This window comes from Phaseolus vulgaris, chromosome 5 (genome assembly GCF_000499845.2).
Source record: "Phaseolus vulgaris cultivar G19833 chromosome 5, P. vulgaris v2.0, whole genome shotgun sequence".
NCBI lineage: Eukaryota > Viridiplantae > Streptophyta > Magnoliopsida > Fabales > Fabaceae > Phaseolus > Phaseolus vulgaris.
Genome location: NC_023755.2, coordinates 10,767,505 through 10,781,109, shown reverse-complemented (window position 1 = coordinate 10,781,109; position 13,605 = coordinate 10,767,505). Strand labels below are relative to the sequence as shown.

Here is a 13,605-nt window from a genome sequence, read left to right as displayed (position 1 = left end):
GAGAAGGGCAAGGTCCGACTGGGAAGCCGAAAGAAGTAGAACTTCTTAGCCTCTTGTCTAGGAGCCAGACCTGCGGCTTTGGGTTACGGATGCCTCAGGGGAGTTCTCGGTCAAATCATCATACAAATGCTTGGCTAATCGAGATGAGGACCCAGTTGATGGTGTGTTCCAACAGCTATGGCAGAGTAAAGCATTGTCTATTACTTTATCTACATCCTGGAGGGTTCTTTTGGATAGATTGTCAACAAGAACTAACCTTATTAGAGGAGGAGTGGAAGTGACGTCTCCGAACTGTGTGATGTGCCAAGCTTCGAAAGCATCCGCTCATCATTTGTTCCTAGAGTGTTTTGTTGCACAACGAGTATGGTATCAGTGCCTTAGGTGGATAGGTGTACTCTTTGTCCAGCATACGGATATGAAGTGCCACTTTGAGAACTTTCACTTATCGTTCTTGACTACTAAACAGAATCAGGTTTGGAAAGGTATGTGGACGGCAATAGTAAAAGGTATTTGGGAACAACGTAATGATTTTATATTTAAGCAATGGGAACCGGATGCTAAAAAAGTTCTCTACTTGGCACAAATGAAATCATGGTTATGGATAAAATATAGGGTTCGATCTTTCAACTATACGTTTTCGGATTGGATTTTGAACCTTGTCCCCTACATTGAATGTTATCTTTGAAATCACTAGGATGGAACTGAAGGGGTTAGTGGTTAGACCTTTCTATTAAGAGGCTATGAAGGTGTTGAATAGAGTTTAGTACCTATGCCTACTTTGATGCAAAGGGTCTCTGTTATGCTGGTGTGTTGGAAATTTGAATCTATTTGGGTAGGGTGAGAAGTATGCTTTTACAAGGCTGTATGGCTATATCAATAGCGTGGATTTGTTCTGTTGGTTTATGCAGCAACGCTTAGACCTAGAACAACAGCATGTTTGTTAACTTGTGGTGCTAGACATCTAGTGGTGCCTGCTGCTTTAGGTATGTGTTGTTAGTGCTTCATAACCTTTCTACTAGTTGCTAGTCGGTTACAACAGTGTAATATGGTGGGAAGACTTTTGGTTTAAACAGATTGAAGGGTCAAGTTTTGGTGGATTGGTAGATGAAGTTGGATGGATATGTTTTACAAGTGAACCTGATAAATTGCTATGGTGAAGGACAGGAAGGGTCTGCAGATCACAACTTCAACATTTAAGGATTTACACAACAAGGGTTGGAAAGGAGGTTTAGTAGGTGTTAACGGAGTGCATATAAAGCCTCCTTAAACTCTATAAATATCGTAGATATATCCTTCTTTCTGTATTCAGTAATATTGCAATAATACAAGGGTTTTCTTTTCTCTCTTCTTGCACCCATCTCCCTCTCTGCTTTCCTTACATGGTATCAGAGCTTTTTTTTTTCAGCCATGTCTTCTTCATCCTCTTCCACCTCTACTCCAACCGTTTCTTCCCTCCCATCTCCTGTTCAGCTTCACACTTTCCCACTGCCCTTTCTCTCAAATTAATAGATGATAATTTTATGGTTTGGAGCCAACAAGTTCTTGCTCAGGTAGAGGGACTCAACCTTCTTTCGTTCTTGGAATCTCCCCTCACCCCTTCTCGGTTTTTGTCTGGCACCACCGTCAACCCTGCCTTTCTTCTTCACAAGCAACAAGATAATCTGCTTGTTGCTTGGCTTCTTGCTTCTATGTCCCCTTCAATGCTTACACAAATGGTTGGATTACGATCTGCTTATCTCATATAGGACAAGTTAAACGTCTACTACGCTTCCCACACTCGTGCCAAAATTCGAAAACTCAAGCTCCTGCTCAAAACCCCTAAACGTGACTGCTCCATCTTTGCCTACCTTCTTGATATCAAGAAAGTGGTAGACTCTCTCACTGCCACTGGTTCTGCTATCATGGCTGAAGACCACATCGATGCTGTCTTGGATGGTCTTCCGGAAGAGTATACCGGACTGAAGGTGTCAGAAAAGTCAAGGCCTTCACGTTGGTGGAATCCTTTGGCGACAAGACGGGCTTTGTGTCGTTCAAGAGAACCATCAGCGTTGAACTTTCTCTTGAAAACCCACTTGCATCCAACCAGATTAGCGTTGGGAGGCAACGAAGTCAATGTCCACCTGTTGTTGTGAAGGAGAGCATCATACTCAGTTTGCATGGCACGAAACCAAAGTGGATTAGCCATGGCTTGTTTATAATTAGAAGGTTCAGAAATACAATGAGAAATGGAGGTATGAAATAATTTAGGTTTGGAAATACCTGCTTTGGCACGAGTGAGCATGGGATGAGTGTTAGTAGTTGGTGCAGGAGGAGGCTCGGTAGGGAAGACATGAGATGGAACCGAAGGTAGACGAGACTCCGTGAGACGTGGGGAAGTGGGGATGGGGGTATGAGGAGCGGGAGTAGTGGCATGGGGAATGGAAACAACAGTGAGAGGTGCAGTAGAAGAAACAAAAATATCAGAAGTGGAATGACGAAGAAAAGGGTTAGCTGAGAGAGAATAAGGAAACAGAGACTCATTAAATAAAACATTGCGTGAAACATGAAGCTTACCACTAGTAGTGAGACAGAGGTAACCTCTCTTGTGAGGATCATAGCCAAGAAACAGACATAAGGAGGAATGAAAACCAAATTTGTGTTGGTTATAAGGGCGCAACAGGCACACCCAAAAACTTTAAGAAACTTATAGTCAGGTTTAATAGAGAAAAGCGTTTCATAGGGACTAAGATCATTTAAAACAAGAATAGGTAAAATGTTGATAATGTGAACAGCAGAGGTAAACGCTTCAGCCCAATAAGTGAGAGGAAGAGAAGCACTAGCAAGAAGAGCAAGACCAGTTTCAACAATGTGACGATGTTTTCTTTCTACAGAACCATTTTGTTGGTGTGTGTGTGGACAAGTTAGACGGTGATCAATACCAAAACAACGCAATGTCTTTGTTAAAGCAAGAAATTCTTTTGCATTATCACTTTGAAGAGCTTTGATAGAAAACCCAATTTGTTTTTCAGCAAACAATTTAAACTGTAAAAAGACAGCATTAACTTCATATTTAGAGTGAAGAAGATAGAACCAAGTAAACCGAGAGAAGGCATCAAGAAAAGCAATGTAATATAACGAACCATTTGTGGAGGGAGTATGTGAGGGACCCCATATATCAACAAAACAAGTTGTAACGGTGCATTTTAAGAAGTTAAAGAGCGAGAAAAAGGTAATTAATGGGCTTTAGATTTAGCGCGGGCATCACAGTAAACAACATTTTTATTATAGGTAATATTCTGTAAACGCATAATATGATGAACAACACGAGATGAAGCATGTCCAAGACGTTGGTGCCAAATATCATAATTGTTCAGCAAAGTACTAGTAGAAGCAGTATGAACAGTAGGGTGCATATGAACAGAGGGTGGCATAGATCGTTGTAAATGTGGAAAAACATAAAGACCATCATGAATTTTTCCTTGGAGAAGAGTCTCTCTTGTAACCTGATTTTTGACAAAACAGTGATCAGCAAAGAATTCAAAAAACACCCCATTATCACGGGCAAACTGTGAGACACTGATAAGATTTTTATTAACAGAAGGCACATGAAGAAGATTGTGTATTTTGAAAGAGTGAGAGGAGTTGGAAGAAGAAAGAAAGGCAGATCCAAAGTCACGAATGGGCATACCTGAACCATTACCGAGTTGAACAAATTCAATACCAGTGTACGTGTTGGTGGAGGAGAAAACAAAAGGGTCATGGGTTATGTAATGGGTGGCACCAGTGTCGGGATACCACAAGGGATCTTGAACAGTTGAAGGAGTGCCCAAGATGTAAGGTTCAGAATGATCAAGATTTGAAGACGACGGAAAGAAGGTTGCATTAGCAGAAATCTGTGAAGGCCCCTTGATATCAGAACGACTCCAACAAGTGAGAGCCGTGTGACCATATTTGAAGCAGAGCTGACATTGGACTCGAGCAGGAGTGGTGGAAGAAGATTGATCAGTCCAGGGAGGGTGTGGGCCACGAGGAGATTGATACTGAAAGAATATTTTATGTTTTATTCAATCTGTCTTTCATCTATAGCAATGATACATATATATAACCATAGCATTAGAACCGTACAGAACCGTACAGATTCTTTTTCTAACATAACATCTATAATTAAGACTAATTATAGACCCATTAATAGTGATTATATTCCTATAATTAAGTCTAATTATAGACTCATTAATAGTGATTATATTCCTGTAATTAAGTCTAATAATGATTTTGTCCGGTAATATCCCCCTCAAGTTGGAGCATGTAAGTCTTGAATGCCCAACTTGACCAAGATGGCTCCAAACTTTTTAGCACCGAGAGCTTTGGTGAAAAGGTCAGCTAGTTGTGTATGTGTGGGCACATAGGATGGAAGAAGGCGCTTGTGAATGATTTCATCTCGAACAAGGTGGCAGTCAACTTCAATGTGTTTGGTGCGTTCGTGGAAGACCGGGTTTTTAGCAATGTGAAGTGCTGCTTGACTATCACAATAAAGACGAATTGGGTCAGGATGAGGAACATGTAGAGAAGCGAGAATGTCTTTAATCCACTTTAATTCTCGGGTGGTCTTAGCCATTGATCGATATTCAGCCTCAGCAGAGGAGGCAGAAACCGTTTGTTGTTTCTGGGTTTTCCAAGAGATTGGGGAAGTGCCGAGTTGAATAAACCATCCGGTGAGAGATTTCTGTGTCAGTGGACAACTTGCCCAATCAGAATCACACCACCCAAAGAGTTGTAAGTTGTTCTCTCGAGGTAGGAGTATTCCTTGTCCAGGATGCCCCTTTAAATATCGAACAACACGAAGAGCAGCTTGCCAATGCTCGGAGCGTGGATTTTGCATAAATTGAGATAAAGCTTGGACACTGTAGGCAAGGTCAGGTCAAGTGAAACACAAATAAATTAACCTCCCAACAAGTCTACGATAAGTAGCCGGGTCAGAAAGAAAAGAACCAGTAGCGGAGCTCAATTTGTGATTTTCTTCACATGGTGTAGTGGCGGGCTTCACACCCAACAATCCGACTTCAGTAATGATATCTAAGGCATATTTCCTCTGACAAAGGAAGATTCCGTTGGGGGAGCGAGCAACTTCAACCCCCAGGAAGTACTTGAGGCGGCCTAAATCTTTCATATGAAAGCATTGATTTAAGTAGCCTTTAAAACATTGGATGGCAGTACCATTATTCCCTGCAATCACAAGATCATCAACGTAGACTAGCACAACCAACTGTATGTCATTATTATTGAGAGTAAACAGGGAATGATCCTTCGGGGATTGTTGGAAGCCGTAACGAGTGAGAGAAGAAGATAGTTTAGCAAACCAACACCTGGGGGCCTGTCGGAGGCCATATCAAGACTTTTGAAGCTTGCACACTGCCCCTGGTTGAGATTCTTGGAAGCCAGGAGGGAGTTTCATATAAACCTCATCATCAAGATCACCATGGAGAAACGCATTGTGAACGTCCATCTGATGAAGCTCCCAATCTTTTGCGGCTGCTACTGCTAGAGTTGTGCGAATGGTTACCGTCTTTACGACAGGAGAAAACGTCTCGTTGTAATCCAAACCCTCCACTTGATGATTGCCAAGAATTACCAATCGAGCCTTGAATCTTTCAATTGTTCCATCCGAGTTGTATTTGATTTTGTAGATCCATTTACACCCAAGTGCCTTCTTTCCAGGAGGGAGAGCGGTGAGTTTCCAGGTGTCATTGAGTTCGAGAGCATGAATCTCCTGTGCCATAGCATCACGCCACCGGGGTTCTCGAACCGCTTGAGAAAAGAACAGGGGTTCCTGCTCGGTGTGTAAAGAGGCAAGAAAACTTTGATGATGTTTAGAAAAGGAATCACAATTCACAAAATCATGTATAGGATACGAAACACCTGAGGATTCTGTTGAAGGAGGTGACGGAACAGAGGGGCTTGACGGTATCGTGGTGGCTGCGACAAAATCGCGTAACCGTACGGAAGGCAGCTTCGTGCGATGCCCTCGCCCAAGGGGAACCGCGGCCGTCAGCGGTGGTGAAGAAACCGACGGCGCCGTCTCCGTCGGACGCGGCGTTGGATCCGCGGGTAGCGTCGAGGCTTCTATACACGGATCAGAGTCGTTGATAGTGTGGTCGAAGTCATCTGTGAGGGTAGCATCCTCCTTGGCTGGGATGGGAGATGCAATGGGTTGGTTAACGATGCATTCATCTAGGTTTGAGGAGGCAACTTCATGAAGAAAATGTGGGTCCGTTCCAGTTTCTAAAGAGTTGGCAATAATTGGGTTTTGCAATGGTGGTGCAGTGTCCATCTTTTTGGCTTCAAAATATGGAAATTTATTTTCGAAAAAATGTACATCACGAGAGACAAAGAAAGTTTCTGTTTCCAAATCAAATAATTTCCATCCTTTTTGGCCATATGGATACCCGACAAACACACATTTTCGGCTACGACTATCAAATTTATCCCGCAGTCTATTTTGATTATGAGCATAACATAATGAACCAAATACTCGTAAGTGCGCGTAACTGGGTACACATCCATGGATCACTTCATAAGGGGTTTTTCCTTTTAGAATGGAGGATGGTGTGAGTTGATTAAGTAGCCTGCAGTCAAAACGCATTCCCCCCAAAATTTAATGGAAAGATTGCCTTGAAACCGTAATGACCGAGCAACATTCAGAATATGCCGATGCTTGCGTTCGACGTGTCCATTTTGTTGCGGGGTCCCGACACAGGAAGTTTGGTGAATGATACCTTGTTGAATGAAATATTGTTTTAGACACATGAATTCGGTTCCATTGTCAGAGCGAACCATTTTAACACATTTGTTGTATTGCCTCTCAACGAGTGTGAAATTTTTTTTCAAAGTCACTGATACCTCTGTTTTTTCTTTTAACAAATAGATCCAAACTGCCCGTGAACAATCATCCACAATTGTCAAAAAATATGAAGCACCATAGGATGAAGGAGTTTTATAAGGACCCCATAAGTCACAATGAATTAAATCAAAAATATTCAAAGCTTGATGCGCACTTAAGAAAAACTTATCTCTCGTTTGTTTCGATTTTTCACAAACTTCACAAACTTTATTCAACTCATCACGAGTACATTTCCCACTTATATCAGGAAGCATTTGCACAATCTTAAATGACGGATGTCCTAATCTTTGGTGCCAAAGTGCTAGTTGATTTTCCATCTTGACATGACATGCTTGAGTCTTCCGTACCCCACGATACCAATAAAGCCCATCTTTCCGTTCACCTGCTCCAATCAGCGTCCTCGAAGTGCGGTCTTGTATAATACACAATTTATCAGTGAATGTTACAACACAATTTTCTTCATCCGTCAATTGAGGTACTGAAAGTAAATTGCATTTTAATTTGGGAACATAAAGGACATTTTTCAATTCAAGTCCTTCTTCAAGAGTCACTGTTCCCTGTTCGCAAGCTAGAACACGTTCACCATCGGGTAACCCTACGGGGCACCCTTGTATAGTTTCCTTTTCACTCAAATTTTCCAGTGACCCGGTCATATGGTTTGATGCCCCACTGTCAATAATCCACAAATCCCAAATGCTCTTACCAGTCATTTTCTCTGATTCATTTGATTTTTTGCTGATCATATCAACCAGTACCTTCCATTGTTCATTGGTCAGACCTGCCATCTCAAGTTTCTTGTCGTCATTGTTGGCTTGATTGTTGCTTCCACTAGCGTGTGCCACATTTGCACGTGTCGGGTTACCTTTGTTTCGCATCCCTTGACGTCCTCTGCCGTTCCATTTGCCTTCACTTTTTGGTCTGTCACCCCACCATTCGGGATATCCGATCAATTGGAAGCATCCCTTCATGTCGTGACCATTTTTACCGCAATGACTGCACGTCATTAATTTTTCTACCATATCTCCACGCCCTTTTTCTTTGTAGTTGGCCTGCATCGCGAGACCCACGACCAACCCCCTTTCTTCCGTTGATTTGGCCATCATTCTCACTCTTTCTTCTTGTACCAACATAACATATACGCGCTTCAGAGACGGCAATGGGTCTGAGGCCAGAATGTTTGATCTTACTGTCCCGTAGCTTGCGTCATCCAACCCCATAAGGAGTTGATGAACCTTCTCCTCCTCCCTTCGTTTTTCCAACTGAGCACCAATCCCACACTTGCATCCACCACACGTACAAGATGGAATTTTGTCACTGTTAGCAAGCTCATCCCAAAGGACCTTCAATTTTCCAAAGTAAGTTGTCACCACCATTCCCTCCTGCTTGCATCTTGACAAGTCCGACCTTAGTTGTTGAATTCTAGGTCCATTCACGACCAAGAATCTTTCTTTAATGTCTTCCCACAAGTTATGTGCAGTCTCAGCATATGCTACTGTGGATCGTAAGCTTGGTTCAATGGTGTTTAGAATCCAAGAGACAATCATGGACTGCACGGTCCACCAATCTTCAAGGTCGGGTGCCTCATCCTCTGGTTGGATATGTGTTCCATCAATGAAGCCCCATTTTCTCCGGGCACAAAGCGAGATCTTTACTGCTCTTGCCCATTCGTCGTAATTTTCTCCGCGCAATTGGACTTGCGTGATTATGTTTCCGGGATTGTCACTCGCGTTGAGATCATATGGCGAGTAGGTCTTCTTAGCACCTCCTCCTTCGTGCTCTGCTTTGTTGGCATTATTCTTTTCTGGTGCATCTGCCATGGTTGTGCACCGTTGCCTTTGCTTTGTGTTTGTCGGGTATCAGAGTTTTGAGCTCTGATACCATGAAAGAATATTTTCTGTTTTATTCAATCTGTCTTTCATCTATAGCAATGATACATATATATAACCATAGCATTAGAACCGTACAGAACCGTACAGATTCTTTTTCTAACATAACATCTGTAATTAAGACTAATTATAGACCCATTAATAGTGTTTATATTCCTATAATTAAGTCTAATTATAGACTCATTAATAGTGATTATATTCCTGTAATTAAGTCTAATTAAGTCTAATAATGATTTTGTCCGATAATAGATACCTTTTGGTGTTGGTATGGGACCTGAAGAACCCGCGACCACCACGCACGTTATGGCCACGAAAAGCAGAGGTGGAGGAAGGTGAAGAGGTCCAGTAAGCAACATTAGCTTGGGCAAGAGAGTTCTCAAGAGACCGGTGTTTCTCGAACCGTTCTTCTTAAGTAAAAAGCAGAGACTCAATATCCTCAATGGTGTAGGGATCAAGCCGTCTGATCCAATCAGATGGCTCCCCAACAAGACAAGGATCTGTTGTAGCTCTTTGGTGTTTCTCTTTTTTGTTGCTGTGTTTTGGTTTGTTTCTTGGTTTTAAACATGGTTTTCTGCATCTTCTTATGGTTTTACAGTAGTCCTGTATGCTGTAAATGGTGACGATTAGGCTATAATTCAGGCAAGATTCCATGTTATCTCCAATCTGGTTTATGGTGCTGCCTTCCTCGGGTGTTGGTATGCCTATGGTTGCATGAAAATTGAAGAGTTCAGGACAGTAGTAGTCATGTGGTACTGCTGCAAGGGTGCTCTCTGATGCTCCTTTCTTTGCTGGTGTGTTTTGGTTTGCTTATTGGTTTTAAACAAGGTTTTTGCAACTCCAACTGTTTTTACAGCAGTTCTATATGCTATAATTGGTGAGTAGTTTGTTATATTTTAGGCAGATTTCCATGCCATATCCAAGCTGGTTTAGGGTGCTGCCTACCTTGGGTTTTGGTATGCCTATGAATGTAAGATAATGTGAAGAATTCAGGACAGTAGCAGTCATGTGCTACTGATGCAAGGCTGGTTATGTCTTACGATGAAATTGGCTTCTTTCTGATTTTGTTGGCAGAACTGGAAGCTTTCTTATGGGTGCAGGGTTTTCTTTTTGCTGCAGTGCTCCTCGGAAGCTTCATCCGTGGGAAGCAGGGCATGCTTGAAAGATTTTCAACAAATGCACCTATTGATCAAGACTTTTTTGCAGGCCACACTTTTGGAGTAGGTTTATGCAGAATAGGTGGTTTTGTTAGTGAGCCATTTGTTTGTATGGTTATACCAACTTTAGGCCTGCTATTTTAGTGGTCTTGGTTGGGTTTGGAAGTACAACTTTTTCTTTTAGCATTTGTATGCTCCTGCCAAATGGTTCTGATTTTTTATATGGGTTCGACATTCCTTAAATGTTTTTTTTAATTTATTTTTATTTTTTTTTTAAATTTATCATAAGAATACAGTAATCGTTAGTGTTTAACTTTTGTTGCGAGAGAATGTGTTAGTAGACAAACTTTGTTGGTCTCCATGCTTCTTTTTCTTTTTATCACAGAAATTAAGGGTTTTCATTATAATTAAGGGTTTGCTTACCTTGGAAATTCAACCCTCGCCATCATTCTTTTTGTTTAATTTAAACAAATTTGTAATCCAATTGTTTCAAAGTTAGAATCAAATCGAAGGTGGATAAAACTGAATCCCTTTGTCCCTTTTGCAAATCAAGAATTGATTTTGATACTTGAGATTCCTATGGTATTATTATTCATAACTATGTACTACATTTGCCATACATAGTCACTTTCTTCTTCTTCTAAAGATACAATAATTAACATCATCTAATTCTGATGAAAAAGAATCAACATTTAAAACATTAAATATTAAATGAACATGATGAATCATGAATATCTTTATCTCCTATAAACCAGTTCCACTCAAGCTATCAGTTGTGGATCAGGAACCATTGACCTGAGAAAATTGTATCATTAGAGAGCTGGAACACTTTGGCAAAGATAGTATCTGTTCCTTAACTTTCTCCATATCAATATCTGAATACTGCAGCCAAAAAGCAGTACAAATAGTCATTTGCTCCAAGACTGCTGCATTTGCCATCACAAATTTTGCCAGAAGAAGCTCATGCTCAAGCACATTAAACCCTTTGAACTGAAAAAATTTGAGGCTAGACAGAAAGCATCGAGGCACTGATGTAGAAGTCAAAGCATCTTTATTGAAGTCAAATACACCCTGAAACATTTTTTATGTTAACATGAGTCATCCATCAATTGTAAAGTAGAACATTTGAATTTCAGTGAACCAAAAGCAAGAATTCAAAACTTACATTTTGTAAAACTAGAGTATCAAGCCTAGGAGAATTGTGGAGTATGTTCAACAGAGCTTCACCAGTAACTTCATACAGTTGCAGATATGTCAACATTCCAAACGCTGGTAGACGGGTGAAAATACCAGCAGCATCTCCTAGAACCTGCATATGAGAAGGAAAAAATTGTTCATGATCAAATTCTGAGACAGCGTCAATTTTTATTCTTTCCTCTATTTTCTAAATAAGACTGCAAATAATATGCATGATCAAACTAGGAATTGAATCCAGACACGTGGCTGGTAGAGTTTGAGAATAAATTAAGATTCACACATTTCCACAAAGCAAAAACATGTTTATGTGTATGTGTATATATATATATATATATATATATATATAATTTTTCTGACAAACTAACTTGTATAATATAATAAAATGTACATCAATATATGGAAAAAGTTAGAAACTTGCACAAAACGTGCGGTGTTGTCTTGTCCGCACACCTTTCAGATTTAAGGAACTTAGTTTTTTAAATAATCATGTTCGTTATATTTGACTATTGACGGTTGACAAAATTTTGAGCAAATATCTTTGAAAATTTCCAATAACATGCGATGAAAAAACAAAGCATACCTTGTACAACAGTAATTTTAACCGTTCCACTTCACGGATCTGTGTAAGAAGTTTTTGTAATTGAAACCCAAGTTTTCCCATATTTTCTTTTCTATCCTCATCAATGACAATCACTACAGAAGCAGTTTGAACTGATGATGGATTTGATAGATTGATTTCCTGCTCAAGATCACCCTCGTACGAGAAATCTGTTAGATGGGGAGAGACAATCTTGATGGAAGATTTGCATGATTCATTTGACAGGGAGGTCCATACTGATATGGAACACTTTTCAAGTAGAGGTGCTTGAATACAAAGATTCTGCTTAGTTGACCACTCACACCCTTTTGCTTCAAACACTTTGAGAAGTGGGAAGCTAAGAATAAGATCTTTTGAATAGGTGGGGGATTCACTCACTAACTTGATCCCAGAAATGCTAAGAGTTTGAAGGTTTGGGAGACATGCAAAGGTAGGAACACTGAGAGTGCAAGTCATTTGAAGAGCCAATTCTACAAGAGAGTTGCAACTAAAGAGAGAATAGGAAGGAAAATGAACTTTATCAGAATACTGAATGTGAAGCTTCTGGATTCCTTTTTCCAATATAGAGGAGATCCATGCACTGACCAGGGATGGTTCATAATGATAAGAAGTTAAACAGAGAGAGAAACTTTGGGTGCTTAAATTGGCAAGGTGAAGAAGTATTTTGTTCATAAAAAACACATATTGTTCCTTTTGCATCTTCTTCCCAGAAGAAAGCACACTGTCATTAAACTCTAGATTGGTGATGGATGTCCAAACATCAATCCACTCTTTTGATAACACACTGGTGCGCACTGCCTCCATTGTTGGAAGGAAAGACAAGATGTGGCCAAGAATGCTTTCATGTATTTGGCTTATTATGTCTCTTTCTTCAACCTTTGCTTGCCATCTAGTAAGCTCTTTTGCTATAGCCTCCATACTTACAGCACATGAATCCATCCTGATACACAATTTGTGACAGTGTTAAGCGATTCAGATGGAACAACACAAAATCCCCTTTGCATCATAACATCAAGCATATGAAAGTACAGCATTTCATTGGGAGACTAAAATGTTGAATGCAAAGTAAATGAGTATGAAAAAAAAATAATCAAAGAGACTGAGAGAGCTACGCAGTTAAAGGACACAGAACATTCTTAAAATTGTTACCTTGGAAAAAAATGTTTGTTGTAAACCTTAAAGGTGTTAGAAAGAATGAAGAATTGGATTGTTAATGGCAATGAGTGGATTCATTTGCATTGTATTTATAATGTGTTGTGTAGAACAGAGTGGATAGGAATGAGAATGGCAGAGTCATTAACGTACACAGATTCGATGAATTAAGGTGGGAAGAAAAAGTGCGCATGTAGTAATATTTTTATATACCCCATTCATTCTTTTCGTAATGCAGCAAGGCGGAATTTAAAAATAAAATAGTGATGTTTCAATTTATTAGTTATATGTTTTTCATATAATATATGTAATGTAATTTTTGTTTTTAAGAGCAATCATAAATAATTGAGTGTTCCTAATACAATAAATATAATCTTTTAATCACATCTATTGATTTGCTGTTTTTATTTATTTAAATGCTTAATTGGACATGTCATGAGTAAAAGAATAAGTGGTGATATTTATTTACGATTAATCACATTATTTTTAAGTATTATTTTCAACTATTATTTTTAACTAAATAATTTCTATTAATACAAAAAATTATTAACTTTTTTAGAGTCCTTTTTTAGAACTCAAAATTCGCGTTAGTAAATTTTTAACTTTGGATATAAGGATTCTAAGTCAATGATCTTAAGTTTTAAGGGTCTTTTGGAAAATAAATACAATACTATTTTTGTATTTAAAAAATATTTGAGTTTAAAATAATGTACAAAAAAGTTATTTGATTCATTGTTCTCC

The 13,605-nt window shown here is 39.6% G+C and overlaps 2 protein-coding genes across 2 annotated transcripts; both read right to left on the bottom strand.

The window, feature by feature from the left end:
• Positions 1-1,843: 1,843 nt before the first annotated feature.
• LOC137833954 (uncharacterized) lies at positions 1,844-8,694 on the bottom strand. Its single transcript, XM_068642024.1, has 6 exons — positions 7,656-8,694; positions 4,923-5,202; positions 4,631-4,880; positions 3,300-4,019; positions 2,607-3,021; positions 1,844-2,490 (listed from the first exon to the last, which is right to left on the bottom strand). Exons 1-6 carry the CDS (start codon positions 8,692-8,694, stop codon positions 1,844-1,846), a joined length of 3,351 nt encoding a protein of 1,116 aa, XP_068498125.1.
• Positions 8,695-10,448: 1,754 nt separating this feature from the next.
• LOC137833881 (F-box/FBD/LRR-repeat protein At3g14710-like) lies at positions 10,449-12,969 on the bottom strand. The gene is made up of 4 exons (XM_068641955.1): positions 12,862-12,969; positions 11,695-12,652; positions 11,083-11,226; positions 10,449-10,988 (listed from the first exon to the last, which is right to left on the bottom strand). The coding sequence occupies exons 2-4, from the start codon at positions 12,649-12,651 to the stop codon at positions 10,698-10,700; spliced, it is 1,392 nt and encodes a 463-aa protein (XP_068498056.1). The 5' UTR covers position 12,652; positions 12,862-12,969; the 3' UTR covers positions 10,449-10,697.
• Positions 12,970-13,605: the final 636 nt, after the last annotated feature.

Bases quoted from the DNA above. Each gene is read 5' to 3' on its own strand.
- LOC137833954 (XM_068642024.1), bottom strand. From the start codon at position 8,694: ATGGCAGATGCACCAGAAAAGAATAATGCCAACAAAGCAGAGCACGAA. The intron at 4,881-4,922 runs GTTAATTTATTT...CCTTGCCTACAG, and splicing joins TATCGTAGACTTGTTGGGAG to TGTCCAAGCTTTATCTCAAT. The intron at 2,491-2,606 runs GTTTCTTGGCTA...ATTCTCTCTCAG, and splicing joins TTTCATTCCTCCTTATGTCT to CTAACCCTTTTCTTCGTCAT.
- LOC137833881 (XM_068641955.1), bottom strand. From the start codon at position 12,651: ATGGATTCATGTGCTGTAAGTATGGAGGCTATAGCAAAAGAGCTTACT. The intron at 11,227-11,694 runs GTATGCTTTGTT...TCTCATATGCAG, and splicing joins TAAAATTACTGTTGTACAAG to GTTCTAGGAGATGCTGCTGG. The intron at 10,989-11,082 runs GTAAGTTTTGAA...AAAATGTTTCAG, and splicing joins ATACTCTAGTTTTACAAAAT to GGTGTATTTGACTTCAATAA.